The following is a 24,946-nucleotide window of genomic DNA, read 5'->3' on the forward strand; positions in this document are numbered from 1 at the left end:
CTGCAGTTTTGTATTAATATTTTATTCAAATTTTATATTTGGCTATACCCATTTTAATAGGTTTTTTTAAGGAGTTACAATTATAACTTTATAATAACAAATTATAATTCAATTTTTCTAACTATACCCATAGAGTTGATTGAACTACTGAATTGATGTCAATACTATTTCGAAGCAAATACAAACAGACTTTTTCCTTCTTCCCGTTGCTTGCCAAATTGCTCGAAACAAACCCCTTTTTTCGGCTAAATCCTGTCATAAAATTAAAATCACCGATACGAAAAAGGAAAATCAATTTCACTGGACAAGGGTCAGCGTCGGTTGGCAATTTGATGCGCTTAACTTTAGCAAACGGTTTACTTTCACTGGCCAAAAGTTCATTTCATGCTTGATTAGCGAATATTACCCTTTCGTTTTTCTTGTACTTGGATATAAAAGTAACGATTGATCCAACAATAGAAAGGTAATCCATTCATCAGACTGGGATTAGTAAGAAATATTGCGAAAATAATACCATAATTTGGAGACGAAAATGGACGGAAAGTAATTTTTAATTTAATAACGTTTATTTCGTTTATTCGAACTAGTTAAATCTGCCTTTAGACAACAGTCTTTCTATTTTTCATAAATTGTATTTAAACATAATTTAGAATCTAAATTTTTTTCCTAAATCTTTTGAATTATTTAATAGGTATCAAATCCATTTAAAGAGTGATGCTAAAAAACATTTAAAGCAATAATCAAATCAGTAAATTAACACACATACCAATTCTTCATGTTCATTACTTCCTACCATCCTTCCGAACATCAAAAGCTGCACGACGTAATTAAAGTTTTGTTATATTCCTCTTTAAAAAAAACTGGGTCGCACACTTGTTTCCCTCGGCTAGACAGGTGCTTTTCTTCCTTCTTCTCAATATAAAGATTTCCCTCGATTCGGTCTTCTTTTTTCTATCGGCAGGATAATAACAAACACCGAAGAACGGAAGGGACCATAGAGCAGGGAACACAAAAGTTATGATAAATTCAAAACGGGAAAATAAATGAAAAATGAGGTCGGATTAAACGACACCAAAGAACGCCAAACGCTTATGCCAATGGGGCCAATAATCTTTGTTGCCCTTTCTTAAGGGTACGAACCGATCTTCTTGGGCAGCAACCGTCGTCCTAGCGCCTGTCGGCACGTGCGCGCGCGCTTTTTTTACCGAGTACCTAACACCGGGCCGATTTCGAGGACCCAGACAAGACCCTGCTAGCGATTGAAATGAGGCCGTTACGTGTCGCCCTTGTTAGCAGGATCTAGAGAAAAAACACAAAAACGCAAACCACTTGTCCAGTGCGAAAGGTGCGCACCGAATCAGTCAGACTCGTGCCCCAAAACGAGAGTCCAGCCTGCCTAATTATGACGAATCGCAGTGCATTCTCGGTGGAAAGAAGACCCTATGTGTGTGTGTGTGTGTGTGATTGCGGAGCCAGAGCAACACGCAATCAGCTGGCCTTTGGGTTCAGCCGATCGCGAGCCAAAAACCTACGGACGTTCTTCCCGGGTTTTTTTTTTGTGCTATTCCTTTTCGAACTGTTCGACTCTTCCGGCCTGATCACACGCAGCGGGAATTCCCTCGAGAGGGAAGTTCGGCACACCTGCCAAATTATGATACATCGTCGACGTTGTGTAAATGTGTTGCCATCCTTTGCGCAAGTGTCTACGGACCGATGGGCAAAACGATCAAATCGTGTGCAATCTCATGCCGATATAAGAAGACGGTGGATAAATGTGCTTGTTGAATTTGCTAAACGATCGACGCCAAAATATTACACCACAATGACATAACTTAGGATCTGCTAGCCCGTGACTCAGGGAATTTATGCTTCCGCCCGGCGTTAAAAACGATCACCACGAGTACGAGCACGATGCAGCTGGATAAGGTGGTTTAAAGGGAATAGCTGCACATGCGTACCATTAGGGAAGCGTATCGGGATCTTTCATCAGAATACGGAAATAGGTATCAAGACGATTCTTATGTTCCTTGCTAACCGTCCGCTGGAGATTCTGAGATGTGTGAAGAAGTGTTTTTAAATACTGTATTTGTTAGTTCTACGATGCATAGAAAATTAAGAGCTCAATGAACTCAATGTTTAGATCAAGTGGAGTCAAATCTGTAGGAGATTGGATGCAGTTTTAGAACAAAGTTTTCTGGTAGTAGATTGGTGACCTGGTCTTGTCTGAAAGACGTGCCCACAAATCATTTTCTCACGTCTACAAAAATATCCAGTCAAAATACCTTTCGCGACCGGACTGTATAGAACATTCATACTCAGTACTCTCAAACGCCTCTGAGACAACAGAACTCACACGAAACTGACGAAACCTTCTTAGCCGCGATTGAGAGGCAGATGTTCAGAACGTTTTTTGACTCCAAGTATATCGAAGTTCAATGGAGGAGCCGCCACATTGGTGATCTCTTCGAACTGTACGATGATCATCGTGCAGCGAATTAGCCTCGCCAGGCTCCGGTGGGCAAGGCATGACATAAGAATTACACCGGACTACCCAGCCCGTAAAGTCCTTTTAGGCCGTCCACACGAACAGAAGAGGCGTCCAAACTGAGTATAGAGGATAGGTTTAAAATATATATTTATTCATCCTAAACGGCCGCCCCGGTGGCAGATGCGACAGCGGCGTTGGTTTTCACACGGCAGGACCGGGATTCAATTCTCATCTGGGCCGTTCGCCCATAGTGAGGACAGACTATCCATCTATGCGGTAACAATGAGTCTGGTAAGCCAAAAATAGCCAGCATGACCCAAGAGGTCGATAGACCAAGAAAGAAGTAGAAGATTTATCCTAAAATACATCGTGTAGATAGCGAGCTCATTGTCTGGTTCCGGTAGAGTCAAACCTGTCGAAGTTCGGATGTAGTCAAGGCCAGTGTACCAAAATGAATGTTCAGGAGTTTTCTAGGAAACGATTGTTTCTACCTTAAAACAGATTGGAGAGCTGACCATGTCTAATAGACTTGTTCGCCAGAACTGACCAACGAAGAAAAATAAAAAGATGTCCAACCACCGTCAAGTCTAATGAAGTCTCCAGAAATCCCTACGCCCAAGCCAACAGAAATAACCAATAAGCCGCGAAGTTTAATATTTTTTGTACATTTGTATTTTTTTTTATTAATATTTTGTTTTCCGTGATTTTACATTCTTCCATCCACAGTTGATATTAATTACAATACTTTGTTCTGTGTGTGTGTGTGCGGGCGCGTTTTACCAGCCAACAAACGGCCATCTTTATCTACTGTTTTCGGCACACACGCACACGCACTCTACTGCGGTTCGGTCGATCGATCTTAGAGCTATAGTGTTCGGTGCCAGCTTCTCTTTTGTTCTGTTTTGTTTTGTTTTACGCACTCGCACACATTCACATTCTATATAATTTACACATTTATATTTATATGTATGTATTATGTATATACGCCTATATGCATATTTATAGAGACCGTGTGTTTTTTGCTTGCTTGTACGAGGTCGAAGAGCTTACAGGACGTGATCGGGAACGGGGGGTTGGGAAAATGTTGGGGGGGTGGATGGATAGGAAAATGATTTCTTCTTCTTTCTTTTCTTCGCCATCGGTGCTCCTGCCTGCTTACCACAAAGAAAGTACACAGTAATACTATTGTATAGTATAAGTCAACACATCCACAAAAAAGAGACGAATCGTGTAATGAACGTTACCTATGTGCGTTTATCAACCAACGTTTGTTTTTTTTTTAACCCGTCTGGACTGCTAATGTTGAGCATCTGAGTGTTTTCTGTTTTGCCACACACTCACACACACACACACACGTTAACTTCTCACGTGTGTTACGGTGCGCTAATTCCTGTTGTTTTGTTGGTTTTGTATTGTGTGTGCTCATTACAATCGCTCCTGTCGCCCGCTGTTTTCCACGCGTATCGCTTACCTTATCTTCTTTTACTATGTACAATAATTTGCGCTAAAAATGTTTTTTTGTTGTTGTTTGTTTGTTTGTTTGCTAGCTTGTCAGCTGTTTTTTGCCGTGACAAGCTTGCTTTACATGCAAACGCCTTTCTCTTTGTGTGATTTTAGTTCTTCCCTTTTTTTTTGTGACTTTTGCGATCACTTTCTCGCCTTGACTGATTTCTTTTTATGTTTTTGCTTGTTTGTTTTCCCCATTTTTCACCTGCATTTGCATATGTGTAACAAACACATCATTTTCTCTTCCTTTTTACTGAAGATGCGTTTCGCTTCTTTTTGTTTGCTTCTTGCTCTACATCGAATTCATATTGTAATAAGGTGTCTGTACAACAGCATTGCTTCAATGTTTTCACCCCCTTTTCGCTTCACAACATCAAGACGCCTACACGCTTACGCAAAGTTTTGCTTATGTTTTTTTTTTGCCTTTTGCTGAACTATTTTACAGTCTACTTATTTATATGGCATCTGCTTCCGTAAAGTTCGTTCTGTTTTTTTGCTGCTGTTTTATATGTTTTTTCGTCCCCCACTCACAATCGACGCCCCTCCCCACAATTTTCTTTGTGCTAATTGTATGAAAATTTGGTTTTTCCATCCACAATCAACGAGATGCTAACGGGCTTGCTTGCGCGGGGCAAAACCGTTCCCTAATAAAAGTGGGAGCAAAATTTGTGATTGCAGTTTTGTGCAATACCTCACATTGCTGAAACAAGTGTATTACTAAATAAGGTTCAGGGGGGGTTAGATAAATAAATTACACTACTCCTTAAACGAGGTCAGCAACTGAAAAGGAAACAAACTGTTTTCCGTGGTCAATGGCCAGCTTTTCGACGCTGGCTTTTAAAAAAATAATCATCCAGTAAAAAGAAACGGATTCAAACTCGTCCTGGCTGATTGCTTCCACGATAATTCAAACTAAGAAAATTGCACTTTTCTCCACCAGCACACTCCCGCCTTCGCTTGTCCTTATGGTGGGCATTTGTCTGTCCAAATCGAAACCAATTTTACGAACTCTTAAGCCGAGTTTTAGCCACCTGACGATCGTATCCCGCAGCGTCATACTCAGCGTCCTCTGCGCTAAGATTCGCTTGGCTTTCTAACAGTTTTGGAATTCACTATTTTGCTTACCGCTAATCAATTGTAACGTACATCACCTGTGTTGTTGTTTCCTGTGCCTTCAAGATAAATTTCTTCCGTCACGCCTGTCCGTTTGGGGGCGCAAGTTTCTAGTTTCTATCGGCGCGGTACGTTTTCACCCCCAGGCTGTGTTGTTGTACAAAACTCCACCACAAGAGTGTGGTGTTGCGTTATGTGGTGTTGCACCCCGGTGATGAACATTGGTAATTTATCAGATTTTCAATCTTATTTACAAAAACAAAACAACATGAACTACCACAAAGCCCCCCCAAGTCAACTGCAGCACTGCATTTGCTTCTCACCAGCGTGTTCCAGCGCCGGACGAGGCGGGTTGAATTAAATTCGTTTTAAACTTGCGCTCATCATACGCTTGGATACCCTTGCCGCTTCTCGTATCTCGACTTGGCCGACTTCTCGACTTACCTTTTGCACGCCGTGTGTTTTCGTTTAGCCTGCCATGCATTTCACTGACTACTGGATTGCTCTATGAAAATCATTTTATAATACTGATACCGGTGCTGGATCGTCCAAACAACGATCGTCCCTTCGCGCGCTCTCTCCAATAAATTCCATTTCCTGAAGATGATGTTGCGCACTCCTTGGTCCAGGAGCTGGTTGGAGGCTACACTAACGGGGCTCTTTGAACTGATTTTTTTTTCTTTCTGTATGTGTAGTAGATATAATCGTGGGTTGTGAAGAAATAGAAAAAAGTTGTACGAATTTTCTGTGTGACTAGAGACGCATCTGCGACGCAGCTTCTTAACGGAACATCGAACGAAATGGTTTGGGGAGAAAGAGAGTTTTTGTTGCTGTTGTTGTTGTTGTTGTTGGGGAAGTTAGATTTGTACTTGACTTGCGGTCGCTAAATGCAGTTGATGTGGATGAAGATGCAGCTGGCTGGCTGCCGATTCGTGGTGATGGTCGTGCAGCTGATGCAGCGACCCGAGATGGTGCTGTTCCAGCAGCGAGGAGGCAGCATTCGCTATCGACGACAGGGACGAGCTGGACGATGGCGACTGTTGCAGCTGATGGGTGGAATGCTGGGTTTGGTGCAGTAGTAACTGCTGTTGTTGCTGTTGCTGCTGTTGCTGCTGCTGCTGCTGCTGCTGCTGTTGGTGCTGGAGGGATGTCTGGTGCTGTTGTTGCTGGTGTTGCTGCTGAAGTTTCGGCGAGGTGCTAAACTCAAACAAATTGGTATTGAAGTTCCCGGTGCTCCATCACGTGTACTCCGAACGCCAGCTCTGTTGGTGAAAGGTGAGTAGTTTGGGAGGAGACATTAAAGTTAGTTTATTAAAATGGAAGCAATCAAATCAAATTTAAATTCTATAAAGAGAAAAATACGAGGCAGGCTCTTAAAGTAAAGATACAATACTCACCATTGAATTAAGTCCTAGATGGTACGACTGTGAATGGGGGACGACTCCTCCACCTAACGAGCCCGCACCACCGAAGCCGTTCTGCAGTCCACCGGATGTTCCGAGCGCTCCCATACCGGTCGTGTACCAGCCTCCGTGCATGTGCGTGTGCGCTGGATGCAGTCCTCCAGATAAATGGCCGTGTTGTCCTGTTTGGCGAACAAGAGTAATAGAATGTCCCATATTAGCGTTAGTACTTTGTTGTCACTCTTTAGATAACTTATAGCTCTTTCTATATTATTAATAGTATCTTGAACTTACCCATCGAACCGGGGAAACCTCCCGGGAAGGAGGGTTTATGGTCCAGTGGCTTCATCAGGTCTCCAAGATGGCCGCCGAGTGGAAGACACGAACCCGGAATTCCTTTCTTCTTTTTCGATTTGGACGACAGCTTTCGATTTCGCGTCTGAATGCCTTCCTTTTTCATCGTCAATGGTCGGTTAACCTGCAGGTGAAAGCGTGAACAACAAAGGTACAAAAATCATCATTAGTGGATGTAATCAAAAATTCCCAAGCCTTGTCTCTTACTGATATACCCCTTTTGGTGCACTACAAAACTTCAAATAACAGATCTTGTTAACGTGAATAGTGGACCTGAGTACAAACACCCGAATCGTCGTTAATTTTGAGCAGATTCCATAAAGCAATGCCCCTGTCTATCTTTGCGTATCATCGTCCCGAGCACACTTCCCGAGACCACCAAAGTAGACCTCAGACCCAATAGTGCACACACACACGCACGCGTTTGGCCCATTTGTTCACAATCTCCGAGCGGGGCGCGTTCCGGTCGATTTACGCACGGGCATGATGCTTCCCGGGGTTCTACCCAGAGCAACGCGTGCTAGCTAGCACGCGCCACACGCACACAGAGGCCTGAGCCAAAATCACCTACTCCGCAAGCAAGTAAAGGGAGCCCCGTTTACAGAAGATACGCATACTAAATGCCGCGTAAACGAGATGCCTACGACTATGATATCGACCCGGTACGGTGGTAGTTTTCTGGGAAATCTGTCCTTCTCAATCGAGTCGATTCTTTCGCCTGCCAGGTCCCATCCATCGGGCGAGCATCCGGGCCATAATTAGTCCCGCGGCGTTGCAAGGGATCGCCCCAGCGGGCCCTTCTTTCGCAAACCAAACCATATGAAATAAATCTTGATGCAAATCAGCATTCTTGCGAATGCGTATGTATGTACCCTTGCGGTGTGATCAGGGCCCGATCATCATCATCATTCGTCGTCGGATTCGCCGTCGTCGCCGTTGTTGGGTGAAATCGAGCGAAGTTATTAAAGCGTTAATTGGCGTTCTGCATGCTACATCTAACTTCATTACGAAAATGAGCCGAGCTCTGTCTCTATCCCTTTTTACTGGTGCGCACCACTTCTTGGGCGTTCTTTGGCCGGCTTTCTCCCGACTGGCCAGGCTGGCACTGGCACTGTGCCGGCGAGCTGCAAGTGCACCAAGGCCCCGACAAACTCTGGGATAAATGGGTACTGATGATTTTTCGAAGATAAATTGAATCATTAAAATTTCTTTAATTACGAAAATCTTTACATCCGACCGGGGTTTCGTTGGCGCAATGTCGCGGGCTTATTATCGAGTTTACACTCGGGGTAAAAAGTCCGGCCTCGAGGCAACACGAGGATGATCCTCGAGACCGCGGGTCCCTCTGCGTAGCCAGATTCGGTCGATTGTGGTCGTACGGATAACGATCTTACAGGGCCAAATCTCCGATCTCTCATCTTTCATCTCTGCTACTGCACACAAACGCATTTCATGTGGGACCGAAATTTGGCGGGGACTCAAATTTCAACGTTCTGCACAAACTCGGAATTGGTCAAATTGGTTAATTTGTTGCCGTGTGCAGTAGCAAGTGCAAATTTCCCTCTGAAAGGTATGATCTGGATTTTTCTGCTCGCAATGTTTGGGCGGTAAAGCAGTTCCAGTTCCGGTTAAATGTTTGATCGAAAGACTTCTTCAGCAGTAGCGCCCCGCACAGTTCTTCAACATCGGTTGCAGAGGTTTTAATCTCTCTCGGCGATCGTAATCTTCCATGATTCTTCATTTCCTGCCTACCATCAATTGTAGCAGCACTCCCAGGGCATCGGTGCATTCGACGGGAGGACGCATATATCTGTCAATTGTCAAATTGGCTTGTGCAGAACTGTGCAATTGCAACAGCAGGACGTCCTGGCAGAGACAGGCAACAACCGAATTTGGGTGCGGCCGTGTTTGTTTGTGCGAAACGAGGAGAAGGGACACATTCAGTGTAAGAAGAATCGGGATAACCTCCTGTGTTGATCGTCAGGTAGAAACATGAAACTGAACCGATGTCAGAGAGGCTAAGGATCAGATGGGGTGCGGAACAATGCACCCTGCAATTGAAACTATTTTGTTCGATGGCTTTTGTGGATTGCGGAATCCTCATGGAGGGTTTGTTATTCTTCAAGAGCCTCCTTAGACAAGTTAAAGAAGGGAGTGTTTTCTATCAGATTTCCGCATGCTCCATGTGCGGTTGTAAAACGACTCTACAAGGGTATCAATAACCTGGAGTCGATCCAGTTACAGAATAGAAATTGAAAGATCACGTAAAACTCAATACAGGAGAATAAATTGAAAAGAAATAAATCGAATTGGTTCCCGAGCTTTCGACCATTTCCCTTCAATATAAATATTGCATATTGCACTCCAAATGCAATTCAGACCCCCAAGGCTCGCCAACCCGGTAAACCAGGCAAGTGTCACGGTGTGAGCAGCACAAACAAATCCAGCAAAGGTGTCACACTCACTGAACCTCCCGAAGCCCACCGGGCTAGGGCCGAGATCACAATCGTATTTGTCATTCAAATTAAGTTTGTACGTCATCTGAAGGATGATAATTATCGCCTTCTTTCGCGCTGTCTCTCCTTCTCTGTCTCTTTCTATGTGCACTATCCTACACCGGTTTTCGGTAGCAACCGACGAGCGATCACACACCACGTGGGCGACCATATTTCTCAGCCCGCCTCTTCAACGCCACATTGACAGCTGTCAGATGCGCTTCGATAAAGGTTGCCACTGACGATGCAGTACATTTGTCTTCCGCCGATCGCTTACGGGCGGTGATAATTGGTGGTTTAAGTAGCATCAAAATTGAAAATCTCCCACCGGTTGCGATGTGGCGCTGATTGGGGTAGTTTAAATCCACCCGAGCAGCTCTAGAATGTTATCAATCAGGTAACAAAGCCACTGACTACGTGTAATGTACGTCCATACACGGTTAATCTACTGAAATGGAAGGCTCGTTTTATGGTCAATAAAATTGCACGTAACAATATAAATTACATCATGCACTGAGCGGCTATCAGCATCCGTAACCGATAACCGTCGTAGCGATTGCATTTCTTGGACACGAACCGTTTTTTCTCACTCCGCAACAATTTTGGGGACGCGTGGTTGAATCGGGTCGGGTTATGCTTAAACCCTTTTACAACCACTAATCAACGTGTGGATTGAGTTGTGTCCCGGGCGATTAGATCGGCCAGAAAGATCGCGACGTGTCACGATAACGCGAGGACGACCACGATGTATACAGTTAGTGATCGAAGGTTCATCATCACCACCGTGGCTAATTGCAGTGATAGAAGCACCATAAAACGGAACGAAACTGTAATGCTGATCCGAATCGGTAGCTGCATGCACGCACCGAACGTGCCCGGATGTTATCGGGTGGATCAGGCGATATAGCTTTTGGGTTTAGGGTCACCGCGGTTACGATTTCGTGTGACAATCATTGGTTTTATGATCACTGGACTGATGAGTGTACAGCGCGGTTAATAAAGCTGGTGGACAATATCGTTTATGTCCAACTGCTTTTTGTTAAAGCAAACCTTCGTTCATTAACTCTGGATGATGTCACATTTTCTTGAAGCCATGTTGAGCTTATTCTTTCAACAAACAAACCATTATTCTCATCGGTTGAGAAATGACGCTTCAAACTAAATGTCATATTTTCCCATTTTTAAATCACTTTAATCGTGCTTCGTTTGGGAAGTGGAAAAGATGGAAGGAAAATGATACTTCCTCAAATCTCACAAACATTTCATTATCCTCCACTCCGCTACGACGCTTCTCTTTTGCGGGTCTACTCTGCGCCTCCAAAAACACACACACAACACTCAGCTCGCACTCACAGACAGCCACCGCCGCAGCCCGCCATACAAACACATTATAATGATAATTACTATTATTACGGCCATAACAATTCATTTATGCTGCGCTAGGCACATCATGGCCATATTTCAATATCACCATGTGGCTCCACGCTCTCCAAACGCTGACCTACCGGCAAAAAATCTCCCTCCACACAAGCTTTTTTATGATGAAAATGAAAAACCAAGCTTTTGGACATATTTTGCTTCACCACCGAGGGGTTGTGTTTTTCCTTTCGTCTCTTTGTCTCTTATCGAATGGACACCAACACCAACCAAGCTGGCTGCCAGGCCGAAACTCTACTCTACTCAGGAGGGTTAAATTGTTTCTTTGTGGTACATTTCTTTTTCCTCGCTTGAGCTAACACACACACACACACACACACACACACACACACTGGGTTATTGCTGAGCTGGAGGGGCGGGCTGATTCAAACTTGATGTAGTTTTAATTTTTTAATGCATTTTTTCGTTGTTTGCTCTGTGCCATTTTTGTACCCTGCTAGGAGAAACTAGCGCATTTACTTTCTTCGTGGGGTTTCCCCTTGTACCGTAGAGAGAGAAGATGGGCACATTTCCCGAACATTGTCTTCAGTAGATAAACACCATGTTCCTTGTTATAGTAGCAATGTGATTGTTTTGCGGTCCACATACCATAATCCACCCAGTAAAATGTACCAGATATCGTATCACACATGCACCCGAACCCTCTCAACAGTTCCATTAGCTCGATTTTGTGGCCTTGGTACAAGGGTTTGGGGGGTTTAATTTTTGCTAAGCATCGCATGAGCTCGCTCTACTATCCCCGAAAATGCCCAACAACGACTCGGTCAAGCAGCGCACTCCGGTCCGGTTTTGCATAAATTTGAATAATCACCTTTTTTCATTCCATTTTCATTAGCCCAGTAATGGTCCGGGGTTTTGCTATCTGTTGCTGAAGACCGACTATTATTAGTTGCATTTTTAATTGTGTTTTTGTTTCCAATAAACACTTTTATTATATGTTTAGACCTTATTTTCCATTTTCCGTTTTCCCCTTATTACTTCAACTACTCTCGTTATAAAATTCTTTCCCATACTATTTGTCACTGCGCTTACAAAAAAAAAATCCCCCTTGAGAGCGATCCAAACGCACACCCATCGCTGGACGCCGATTTTCACTCGCGCTCGAGGCACCTTCAAGGCCTCCTCCATGAGTGCCTTGCGGCGGTCTGTTGGCGCATAGTGGCGCGTTTTTCCACCCGACTTTCTTGCGGCTTCCATTCGGCTGTCGTCTTTTCAACTGTCAGTCAAAGGCCGCGGACATCGTCTGACAAAAGCTTGACAACCATCCGTAACCATCCGATCGGGTAATGGACGCGCGGTATCATTATGCTTTCGCTTACTTTTTTTCTTCCTACCTATGAGGCCGCCCATCACCCCGTTCATCATTGTGGGCAGGATGGGAATTGGTTTCGTGAATGGTGCCTGACATTTCTTCACTCGGTACGACTTTGGCGGACGATTTTCCGAAAGGTGCACTACCTTTCGGCTGTGGCTGCAGGTTGTTGTTGTTCGACTGTACTGTCCTCGCTGCTGTCCCATTGATGCTCTGCTGAGTCAACACACCGGAGATGTAATGCGACGATGAAGTCTAGGTCGAGGTACCTTTTTTTTTTTACTTCGATTTCGTTTCGTTTGATTGATGTAATGCAATTGAAAAGGACAGGTGGGAAAAAGAGGGGGAGGGAAGCGAAGCCAATTTTTCCTTATCTCCCAACAAATTTTCCCTCCAGTCAGTCGGTCGGTGATTTCAGCTCAAGTGTTTTAATCTCTCACCCGCGCTTACTGCTGACAAATCCGTGATTGCCAGTAAGGGACATCAGTGGAAAGAAAGCCGATTTCTGCTACAATGAGCATCAACCAGCCCTCCGTAATTCTTTCCAGTTGCTTTATCCGGGGAAAAAAACCTGGGGTAGAACCGCAAGGCGTTCGTCTATTCTTTAATATTCATTGTTCCATCGTTCCAGCATCCAGATTCACAAAACGAGCGCACCCTCTCGTATCCGAATCAGAAGTAAATCAATCTTATCGCACTTCCCAAACCATTTACACCCTATTATCATTCGGCTGGTAGCGCCGAGGGTAGAGATGATGGCAATGACTGCAGAATGATTATCCTCTCCCGGTGGCCAGATTTTTGGGGCGGAAAGTCATCATATCGGGCAGGACTGGTAGCAATTCCCACAACCCCGTCGTGAAGCATCGACGCGTATGAAAAAGGGACACGCTCCTACATCCGGGACACGTACTATGTGTGAACCTTGAGGGAGGGAGCGTTTGGCCGGCGAAACGAGCAACCGACGACACGTGCCAGAATATGAAGCGCCATAATCTTTACCCTCACCGGAGGTGATATCGGGTGTATCTTGGTCTGGCAGGCCCGATGATGGCAGATTAGAGGATGAAGTTAATTTCCTGTTCAAAGATTTGATTTCGGGTTTTTTTTTATCGTTTAATGTACGCTGCACACGGAGTGGACATGGATTCCCCAGGCTCATTTCCTAGCCGAGACGAGCAAACTATTTGCTTTCAATTAAAATAAATCCTAAAAAATCAACAGCATTTATTTAACACCCGACCCGAAGCGCAGGTACTTCGATGTGAGGAACAGTTTTCCGAGGAGTAGAGGAGAATGCTTGAATTTGCATGGCGCAGTACATATGGCATCCTGTTACACTACCAGAAACACAAATCGTCCTCCCGGATATCCTTAGTCACACGCACGTACTTCGAATATTAATCGCTTCCGTGTACCATTCCGTATTGGCAAAGCACAGGAACAGGGCACCCGATGGATGCATGGTAAATGGGTCTTGAAATCGGACAGGATCTCATCCGCTGCTGCAGGAATGTCCACCATTAATGGGTCATTATTTTCGTCTTTCACCCCCGAGTCGGCCGGCCCGGGTGTACGTAAATTTTATTACTTTGACCCTCGAAGCGAACCGGATAATCCATGCAGCGATGTCGTCCCCAATATTCCATCCTGCCACCGATGATCAATCTATCGATTGATTAAGTTCTTCGCTGTGCAATTTATTACATCCCGTGGCGTGTTCTCGCCACCCTTAATAACACCAGTAGACGCGGTCCGCAAAAACGGCCGGTAGCTACGGTGGGGGGGTACTTACGTTGTGCAGCTTGTAGTAGAGCCCGCAAGCGTTGCAAACTGGTTCGCCACCCTGATTCCTTCGCCAGAGGGTGGTGGTGGTCGTTTTGCAGTTGGCGCACGATGTTCCGGCACGTCGGGCGGCACTTTGAAGCGACTGGAAAGAGAGATGGTGAAAAAAAAGCGAGAAGAGAATTAACAATCATACATCAAACATTATCGACGCGGGAAATGCACTTCTGTTGTTGGCGAGATGCTTCGGTGATTGGTTCAGTAATGTTTTGCGATCGCGTGGGGATCAAATCTTGGTCCGAGCTTCCTTTCCTTACAAAGAAGTTCAATCGTGGAATCTGCTGCCGCTATCTGCGGTGAGCTCAGGAGTACATGACATTTAACGAAAGTTGTGGAATTTTACCAGCCCGAAGCCAGACGAGCGTTTGAATAGTGTGAAGCAGCTTAAGCCTCCGAAAAACTCCGATCTGCCTACGAAGAAGCGTACCGGGCCGGGAAAGCGCACCTCCGAGATCGCCTCGGGAAAACAATTACGCTTGAAATTGATTTATTGCACCACGCTCGGTGGCTGCCGCCCAGGAACGGCTGGTCGATCGAGCGATTGGTCAATTTTCAAAATCGTATCGGTCAACTTTGATGCGACCGACACACCGGGTATCCTTGCCTGAGGCTGGAACAACGATCGGACGGTCATCACCGGCTGACGGTATGTCTAATTTTGCTCAAGCTTTGTAGCCCGGAGCGGTTGTAGTGGACAAGGGTCGTTCGGTTCAAAATTTGATTTCTTACGTTTCCGACAAATGTCGTGGCTTATTGTGACAAGCAGCACTACCGGAACATTTTTGGTGACACACAAATTTCACCACCATTTTCCAAGACACATCACAGTGATATGATGGGCTGGACATAAATTTTATCTACCTCTGTTTAATGTCCTACAGACAGAGACGTATTAATGCGATTTTTCGTCAGTTTCTGTTGGTCTTCTTCTATTCATTTCAAAGGGAAGCAGATTGTCCAAATATCGTAAATCGGTTCGTTAGTCAATCATCACATTTTCTGACAGCTAGTTTCGGAAAACCTCTCAAAAAAAAAGAAAGATGAATTATGTGTTTTACCACACATCGTCAAGAAACCGTAACATACATCGTTGGTTTTATTTGTGCTTCTGCTATCCACTTCCTACGCAAGACTTTATTAGATGTGCCTCAGGAGAAAAAAAACCTATTGCATAATGGAATTATGCAGTTTTTAGGATTAGTTTGTTCCGAATCGAAAATCATGCGTTTGGAAACTCGTACCACCGATGACTGATGAGCCCTGTACGGAAAGCGTTTATAATGCGTTGAGTTTGGTTTGCAAAAGCATTATTAAGCACCGACGAAACTACAAAACAAACACGTGATGAGCTTTTCAAAAAGCAGTAGAAATAGAAACTAATGTCCAAACGATCTCATCATGACCGTATCGCGTGTGGACAGGGTTGAGTGAGACTAGATAATGTTTCTTTTTTTTCTCTTTCGCCCTGTTCATTCATTAATATTTAGCTGCTTGTTTTTGATTTTAATTTTTTTTCGTCCGACAACTTGGTGGCTTGAACTCGAGCTTCGAAGCCTCCAAACACCCAGCGGGAATGATGGATTGGTTTAACACTTTAATTGTCCGCGATTGCTTTGGCGTTGTTTGGTTAATGGTGGTCGGGTGTTTAGATAATGAACGACCGGCCAACGCACAAGACAAATGAGGTATCTTTGCATTAAATGTTTTGTCGACGTAGAGATTGTGAGCTCTTTAGCTGTGAGAGACTCTTTTTTTTCTATACTTTATAAATAGTCCCAAAATTTTGAAGGTTTTTCCTCACTCAACGCACCCAAGAATCGCATTCGAAGCACGATTCCAAAGCTGAAAGTGAAACTGCCGTGCAAACTTCATTCTCCAGCCGCACCCAGCACCACTCACGGAAGCGCATGCACCACTCTGTCTTGATTACAAAATAAATCCTATTTCCGTGACGCCGCACACTATTTTATTCAAATGTCCTTCTTCCTCCCGATCACGGGACTTTACGGAGGGGACCACCACCCCATCCCACGAGACACGCGCCCCAGAATTTCGGTATTAATAATGAAATCGAATCGACGAAGGCCACCGCAGAACGAACATCGCACCGAGCGGGCGTCCTGGCATTATCCTGGCAGCGGATTGTGTCGGATCATTTCCGCCGAAACGCATTCCGATGGTAATGGCATTTGGTGTAACGAGCTGGTAGAGAAGTTCATGGTGCGAGGAACGAGCAACCATTTTTCGGAATGAAAATGAGCCGGATGTTATTGATTGGAGTATGGTGGGGATGGATTTTCCACGTAAGGCTTCCCGGCCTACTACTACTACTACGCCATCCGGTGCTCATCGTGGTGACATTAATTATGACCAAATTAAATGGCTACGACCAGCGGTTGGGGCGAATCATCCCCAAGGGAGGAAATGAGGGGTTCTTCCATTCCGTTCCAATGTCAATCGTGAGGGGTAAGCAAAATAGGGATAGGAGCCCGGGGTGGGGTGTATAATATGAGTTTTAGCACGCAGTTAACCATAAACTCTGACGCGTCGACATCAACGCTCACCAACACAGAGAGACGGACTCCAGTTCGGGAAATCGGTGTTGGAAAATCGATAAAATCCATTTTGTTTTTCCCAACCCTTCGCTACACGCGCTTCCATTGTTTCGGGTTTTGGGGTGGGCTCGGGGTGGGTCGCATTCAAAACCTTTCTTTCTCCCGAACGCGACAGACAGACAATTGCCCCTTTTGCACCCAAAGCCCGCGAAAGAAAACCCCACTGGGTGAAGCTGCCGGGAGCGAGCGAGCGCAAACGCCAAAACAAGAGCACAAAAAACATCGCCGTGCGAGAGCGCGGCTTACGAAACGAGAGCGCGCGCCAAACCGCGAGCCAAATCACATTTCCACGCCTACTTTTCTCGATCGATTTCCCGACGTTCGAGCGCGAGAGAGAGAGAGAGAGAGAGAGATGGTGAGATTTGTTTGGGAAGCGATTGCATCGAACTGCATTGCAATGCACTGTACTCGGGGGGCGGATGTGGTTTTTGCTGTGGGGTTTTACGATTCCAACCAAGAGCTGTGGCACATTGGATTGGAAGGTGGTAGGTGGTTGGTGGTGACGGCCGCGATGTTTTGACAGCTTGTACGTATAGCCCGTGAGCATATGCGAATGGCGTAACCAAGGTAACGTCAAAAACCAAACACGCTTCAAAGCCGGTGGCGTCCTTTCGAGTACGTTTTGGGCCTGAATAATGGATGAAGTCAGGGAGGGGGCGCGAGAGGATGCGGTAGTGGATGACGCACGGTAAAGCGGAAGCGTTGCAGGTGGTCAATCAAGGTCCGAGCGACACGGCAGGCGAGTGGTCGTAGCCGCAGCAGTGGTAGTAGTTCATCAATTTTGTAGCTCACCATCAACCGGCATCCAGCGGAAAGAAGATGGATGATGATAATGGCTGCAGGTTTCGCCGTTCGTCCACTTTTCCGATGACAATAAGCAAACTAACCACAGTAGGTATTCGAGGGGGGTGGTGCCTCCGCGGACGGCGCGGTAGAACGTAGGGAAGGAAGCTAGAACCACCAGAACCAGTGCCTGTCAAACTGACATTAACCCAATTAAAACCATAGCCACTCTCGTACGTCATCGTACGCTCCCGGTTCCTGAATCCATTTCACGCATGTCACTTCTCGGACACCCCGGCCTCTGGGTCTGGCTTACCGGTGATCCAATCCAATCCAATTCCAATCCATCAATCCAGTAATTGTTGTTTTCGTGTGCCTAAGCCAGCCGTGCCTTCCGCACCAGGTCGCGCCTCACTATCTAAGCCGTTTTGGGATATTGTTCAGCTGTCAAACGAATCGGTTACTCCAACAAAAACTCGTGGTCAGTCAGTCTTTTTCATTTTGTGTTTAGTGCTTTTTGTCAGTGACAGTGACCAGGGACTTGAAGTGGTTTGAGTCGAGCAAAGAGAGAAGGCAAGAAGATTAGAACTCCGCAGACGCACTTTAGAGCCACAACATTGTGCGTCGCGTGGTTTCGTCCCATATCCTTGGCTCCCGATATCCGTGGACCGGTTCCGGTTGGGTTCCGGATTTGTTTCTTTTTTCTGTTCGTTCTTTGTGTATCATATCTATTTCCTAGCGTCGTTCGAATATCGATCGATACGTTCCCGATCGAGTAATATCCGTATCGAAGCGCGTGCACAACAAACCACCACCAGATGTAGGGAAGCTGTACTACGGACCACAGCCAGCGTCAACTGTCAACAAAGGTGTTATTAATTGGTTTTTATCTGCGGTTGAGTATCGATTTCCAAAATCAGCTTTAATTAAACGCTGGAGCGGAGGAGCGGGGGAAGGCTGGATGACGAGCAACGGCAAACGGGGAAAAACGGGAACTCAACACACCATCCAAGGCATCAGGTTAAAAAAAAACATACACAGTAACTGAGAGCTTCTCCCGCTTGTTCCCGGACGCTTTTTCGGGTATGTGTGTGTGTGTGTTTGGTTGTCGTGCTGTTGTTGTTTGACTGGAACTGGTTCCTATCGATCGAATTGCGTTACGAGACAACTCGGCATGATGTCTGCCTATTCGTTTGTCATATTTTGGATACTGAGTTGCCGATGGCAGTAATATTCCTAGCTAGTTCACGCCTGCGTCCTCCGATATCTATCGGTGATCGGATACCGGGTTTTTGATGCGTGGTGGTGCCATTTAAACGATTCCAATTGGTACTCTTTGGCTGGAGCTCTTTGCGTGCGTGGGAATGAGCATAAAGATGGAGTGGCATAAACCATGGTTGACAGTAGGGGCTTGGGGAACGATCTTAATCGATTTAATGTAATAGCTCTACAATGTTAAAAAACTTGAAATACGCTAAATTGCAGAGGTATTAAAATGATATTATAGACATCTCCCTCCAAGAAAAACCTGGCATCAGAAGGCAAATATTTTTGATCGTCTTCATTGCCAATACAACCTTTTTCGCCAAGAAATCTCTTCCCTCGGCTACCTTGTCACAGATACAAAGGATGGCACGGCCGTACGTGGGACTCGCAAGAAATGATTTCAAATGAGACATAAACGAAACAACATCGGTAAAATGGCACCAGTAGCAAGCGGCCCCAGTTTGAGTGCGTGTGTGAAAGCGTATATTTATATCTTCCTACCGTAGCCGTATATGTGTGTGTGTTTGTGGGGAGGTAAACGAAAGGGAAGAGGGTTGCAGTAGGTGGGATCCAAGTATATATGTGCGTGTATAAATTAGAATCGAAATAACGCACTATCGGTACGGTAAGATCAGCTACCAATTAAAGTTGACAGCTGGGTCACATGTACGTGTGCGAGAGACCGAGTGTTTGCTGCCTCCTGCCACCGTACCTTGATGTTCCTTCTCACCCACCACACCCAAATTGGTTGCCCTGCGGGGTACACGAGACCCCATCTCCATGCTTGCAGGGATGGATGCTGCCGTCCCGGATGGGCGAGAGCCGGAACGCCCCAAGGATATATGGGTATCTGCGGCCTAGGAAAAGGATGCTCTTTGTTCTTCGCCCATCTAGTGGCGCGAAGACAATTCCGAGTTCCTCCCCCAACAAACCAGGGACTTTGTGATTTTCGTGAAGGGGGGGGGATGAAAATAGCAAAACACTTCAGACAAGAATCCTTAAATCCCTGGTCTGTTCTAAAACCCTCGCTCAGGGAACGTCCCGTTCGGGATGAAATCGTAGTGAAGATTATTTTAAGCACCCTCTTTGTATGTATGCATCCCCATGGTTGTGTGAGTGCGTGTGTGTGTGTGCGTGTTTAAACACCGAATGATAACGATACCAATCTCCAAGCCCCCCCCCCAGAGAGCGCTCTCTCCTGCGCTATAGAAACGCTTTAATCGTGGCGACGGTGCGATGGTGAAATAGAAAAGATCGCGCCGGTCTAAGTTGGGAGTCCTGCTGAAAACGCCGTGCGCCCCCGTCTTCGAAATAATCCCCAAAGGATAGTGGTAGAGCAAAGGATGGCCGGATCGGCGGGTCTCTGTACAAGCCCGAGAAACTTCCCGTGAAGCGTCGTCCCAGTTGGCAGAGAGTTAAAGTTTTCCCCATCCCGCACGGGGGAAAGCGTGCCTTTGGGGGGGAGGGGAGGGAGGGCAAAAGTGGAGGCGAGAAAAGGATTCCTTAACGATATAAATTATTCATGCTGCAGACATGTTTGGAGAACAAACAATTTCCACACCCAGCAGCATCAAGATAAGCCCGGCCAGATAGCAAAACGCAAAATGGTGGAATAGTCAAACGCACGCTGTGTGTGTGTGTCTGTGTGCCAAGGATGCTGCGGGGCGAAGAGCAAAAGGTGGTGGAAAGGGGGTGGAGGAGGAATGAAAACTTTGTCACTTTTCCCTTTTGGTACCCTCGGGGTAGAGCCGGTGCGCTGGCTGTGTTTGTGCAACGTCCGCTTACCGAAAACTCTCGACCGAAACTCTTCTTCTATGTGTGACGTCTTGACAGGGAAAAAACATGGGGGAAAACTTTTCCATCTCGAGTCCTGGTCGGGACGAACGGGCCCAGAAATGGTTTGTGGAAAAATTCTCGTCAGAATCCCTCTTTATACTCGGAATTGAAGGGAATAAAATGTGGCCCATTACATAAAGTTCCTTGCTGGTTTTCTTCTCTACTTCTGCACGATGAAAGGATGGTTCCCGGGCGTCAGCAGCATCAGTAGCACACTCGAACCCCCAGTTTTTTTTCTTGTTCTCTGGCCGTATCGGTATCGCGGCATCGGGATACCGATCCGATCCAGACGAGCATCATCTAGATACGCGAAACTCCCAGAAGATACGATGCGCATGCCCCACAAAACCGTGCCGTGGTAGTTGTTTGGCACGCACGCAGTTGCGCAAAAAATCTATCTTCCACCTCCCTGCCTTTCCCCTCCCTTTTTTCACCCCCTCGGAGATCCCACACGGTGATTTATTTCCTCCCTCCGGCTTGGTCCGGAGGCCGCAACCGGGAAGCAAGGATGAAGATGGATATGCTTTTGGCTTCCATTTTGTTGGCAGATACTACTACAGGCCGGCAGACAAGCGCTGGCAACAAAGTCTTTTACCTAGTAGATGCAACGCACCTATTTTTTTAGGCTGGGATGAATGCCCTCGCCCCTCATGTCGCAGTTGAAAAACAATCAAAGTGATGGCTGTTGGGCGATCTTGGACGACCCTTCTCAACAGAGAAAAAAAACTTAACCTTCACAATCATGAGCAAACTCGGGTTCAAACCTTTAGCTTCCACGTTTGATAGACGTAAATCAGCTTCCATTAGCGAGAAATTGCCTCGTTTTGATTGATACGCTTTCACGGGCTGCGGAAACCGGCGGACCTAGAGTCTGCCGCAGTACCACCGTATCCCGACGGGCGGTAGTCAAAAGTTTTGGCTACCGAAAACGTTAACGCCATTTGTCGGCTTTCCGTGCGGCCGTGGCCACACCCAACTCACCCGGAATTTCTCCCGACCGAAAGGAAAAACTTCTCCGGTAGCTACCGAAGCGTAGCATTCCAAGCATCAGGGTAGTACTGGTCAGTGGGATGGCAAAAACAAAGGAGAAAATCAAAATCCATTCTCCATCCGGGCCGGCAATAATAGACGCACTCCCTCTTTGAGTACACCTCCCCCCCCCTCCCTCCACATTTTTCCTTCATGCTGTGAACCGGTCAGAGTACGGGGCCGCCCGAAACGAACGTCTTCCGAAACGTCAAAATTCTTGACATACCATTTTTACCGCGCCGGTTCCGTAGGGTTTTTGCCGCCACCGGGGTTGGACCTGCGCTGCCCAGTGGCATTTCATTAATGAAATTCGCTGCCACGGCACGGTCCGGACACCCCGGTAGTAAATGGGGACACCCCCCTCGATCTCGTTCCACGCAAACGTCAGTCAAACGTTGCTGTAGCCGGTGACTTTGCAGCTGATTTTCGGTGCTCGTGTAGTGTAGCGTGTTTTGCTTTTTTCATCCTCCAAATGTCTTGCCTAAAGACGTAGCTTGGAAAAACACGGTTCCAGCTGGATTGGAAGCCCCAAAAAATTGGGCTATCGACCAGGCTTTTTGATTCGTTCCCATTCGCCTAGCACAATGGGTTTTGCGCTTCCCGACAACTGTGTCGGCCCTAGTTGTAGGAAATTCATCACCTTCATAATTTATGTCCATCTTTTGCTGCCGCCTTCGGGGTGGGGAGAGGGTGGTTCAAGAGAGGGAGAGAGAGAGTGAGGTGTACAGGTGGGTGGATGCTAGATGCTGGCACATTATACATTTTGTTTCGACTTTAATGGATTGTTGGATAGCTTTCTGACGCACAGCCGAAGGCACGGCTTGCATTGCGGAAAGAATTGGAAACAAGGGGTCAAAACAGGCAAGAGGGTGAATAATTGTTTCCCATTGTGCGGCGGTGGATGGAAGAAGAAAAATTTCAGGAAAAATTAATCGTTTTCCATTGCGGAAAAACAAACAAGCAACAAGATTTTGAAATGAAACATAAATGTTTTTCCTTCCAATTTTGTTAAACAAAGATGTATAAATTGCATGATAAATTTGAATACAGCTTCAGGCATAAAAGAAAGAATAGAAAACAGGATTGAAGAAAACTCATCCCCCCTACCCCCCCAACCTGCACCAAGTGTCTGTGTAGCTGTGTACGCCAGCCATCGATTAATGTAATACTTTGGAAATCAAAAAGAGGCGTGACAATTGCACCAGTTCGCCTTGGACCTTCGCAAGTCCGCAAGCAACATTCCCAACCGAGCCAACATCCGATCCGTGTCGCCGAAACCGATCGATCGCCGTTGCCGTTGTGCGTGTTACTTTATACGTTTTACTTCTGTTTTCATCTCATGTTTTCTTTCACGTTTCGTTTCGGCATTAATCTGTGTCTTGGGTTGTACAGGATGCAATTTGGATGCATCGAGGAAGGACTGGGAAGAGCAATGGGGTGCTTTCTTTAACGGCTTGTTACACCTTTTTCCCAGGGAGGGATCGCTGAGGACTGGATATTGCAACAATTCTTGCGCGGTGTAGTTTACACACACACACACTCGTCCCGATTACAAATGCGAGACACTCCGGGCCGCTCTCGATGTCTTCTGTGTTGCTGTGTTGTTTGTCGTTTGGCTCGTTACTGGTCGTAAGCCTCGGTCTGCCTGTTTTCGTTTCCACCCGGTGGCTTATTATTATGTGGGGTCTCGCTGACGCTTCCTGAGCGATTCGTATGCATTCTACGGCCGGTGAGGCACAACAGTCACAGCAACCAATTGACGGCTGGCACAGGAGGTTTGAGTGCGGTCGTATGAAAATTGAAAGCGTTAAGCGGGATTTCCGGAAGAGACTTCTTGGTCTTTTGATTGAATCGAGCAAATCGGATTATCGTTAGCCGAAACACCGCGCACAGGGTGGCGGATTAGATTGTCATTCAATTTCGGGCTGCATCCGCCAGCCAGGTTCCATGGGGAGCACCCCTTACCTTGTGCAGTTGCGTGAAGTCCACTCCGAAAGGTTCAATGTCAAACGAAAAACGGCCCGATCAACGCGTCGTTGCGTTTCATTTAATTTCCGTAATTTCTCGGTGCCTTCCTCCGGAGGTCGTCGTGGGTCGTTGGGCTTTGGGATTAGCTGCGGTTTGCGGCATTGCAACCCCGGGATGGGATAGCATCCGTTTCGGTAGCACACCGGCATTGGCCGGGAAAGACCCGTACCGGCCAGACGCTGTTCGTGCTCCTTATTTGTCTACGGCCGGTAATTTCTTGGCAATTTATTGAGAGCTCACGTACACACGAGCGTCCCAGTCGAAGAAGATAGGTTCCCGCGTGAATCAATACCCGGCCCGACCCTGGTTACTATCACCATAAACGGCACAGGAAGTATAGGTACACCACGAGTACCAGGTGGTTCCGTGTAGAGGACGGAAAAAAGTTTTCGCCCTCTTGCCTTCTGCCGAACGTCGTGGGAGTTTCGTACCGTACGGGTTTGGAAGGATAGTAAAATTAATAAGGTGCGTGGCTTGAGGTTATGGCCTCGTTCCTGGTTGCCTGGTTGAAACAATAACAATCGTTGTTCATATAAAAATCACCTATAATCTAATAAATTGATAAAGAACAACGTGCACGAGACGATCGGCAACATCGGGGTGGCAACGGCATGTAGCGCTACGTTGCCGAAGCCGACGACGACGACGTCTATATTGGCTGCTTAATCCAAAAGCCTTCAGCGGATGGGATTGGAACTGGCGCCCTGTTCAGTGGGGGCCATTTCGGGTGCTGTGCCAGCAAAGTGGGAGTGGGTTAGTGCCGTGCTCGTTGTTCCCGGCCGAAATCGGTACCATCGGTTGATACAAATTCCATTACCTTAGTTGGATGTTATACCCTTGCAAACGACCATAGTTCGAAGCTGCTCTGCTGACTTCACCGCAGCTAGTGTCGCTAGCTGCTGCTGCCGTTGATGTTATTATGGTAGTAATTTAACAACCACCACAACCACCATCATCACCGGTCTACAGTGGAAGCTCTTATGAAATGTGAACTAACCGTTGGGTTCCCCGAGCCTCTGTGGGAGAGCCCTTCTACCGAACCAATCTACCGTAGCGGAGTACCGATTTCTTTGCAAACAATTTTTGTTGTTGCTATTCGCATCGCCCTTTACAGCCGGGGAGAATCTGTTGCCAGCCCAATGGTGTATCCACAGGCCCGTAAGCTATCGCGAATTTATGATACACAAAGTGTAATTTTATTATAAGCCATTTGTTTCTAGTCACGATGGGTAAGCGAGACTCTTCCCGGTAGACAATGAAACCTATGCTGCGAATTGGTGGTGGAGGTTTTTTGGCCGCGTGTCGTGTGCATACGAAAACGAACCCCGAACCAGCAACAGTGGCAGCAGCAGGTCGTGTAGTTGTCACGTAGCTTAACGTTCCGGTTCCTTTCTCTGCTCTTCTCTTCTTGTTTTCGCTCACAGCAAATACTGGTT

At 46.4% G+C, this 24,946-nt stretch overlaps 1 protein-coding gene across 3 annotated transcripts in view; it reads right to left on the reverse strand.

Moving 5' to 3' along the window:
* Window positions 1–3,136: 3,136 nt before the first annotated feature.
* Window positions 3,137–24,946, reverse strand: part of LOC118506372 (GATA-binding factor C) — a 94,051-nt gene continuing 72,241 nt past the window's right edge. For all 3 annotated transcript variants that reach the window (XM_036043395.1, XM_036043397.1, XM_036043394.1), the window contains exons 5-8: window positions 13,904–14,038; window positions 6,805–6,988; window positions 6,505–6,692; window positions 3,137–6,369 (exon numbers count right to left, since the gene is read on the reverse strand). In XM_036043395.1, the coding sequence (XP_035899288.1) occupies window positions 6,346–6,369; window positions 6,505–6,692; window positions 6,805–6,988; window positions 13,904–14,038 (531 nt within the window). In that variant the 3' untranslated portion in view covers window positions 3,137–6,345. The remainder of the gene's footprint in view (window positions 6,370–6,504; window positions 6,693–6,804; window positions 6,989–13,903; window positions 14,039–24,946) is intronic.

This window comes from Anopheles stephensi, chromosome 2 (genome assembly GCF_013141755.1).
Source record: "Anopheles stephensi strain Indian chromosome 2, UCI_ANSTEP_V1.0, whole genome shotgun sequence".
NCBI classification, from domain to species: Eukaryota; Metazoa; Arthropoda; class Insecta; order Diptera; family Culicidae; genus Anopheles; species Anopheles stephensi.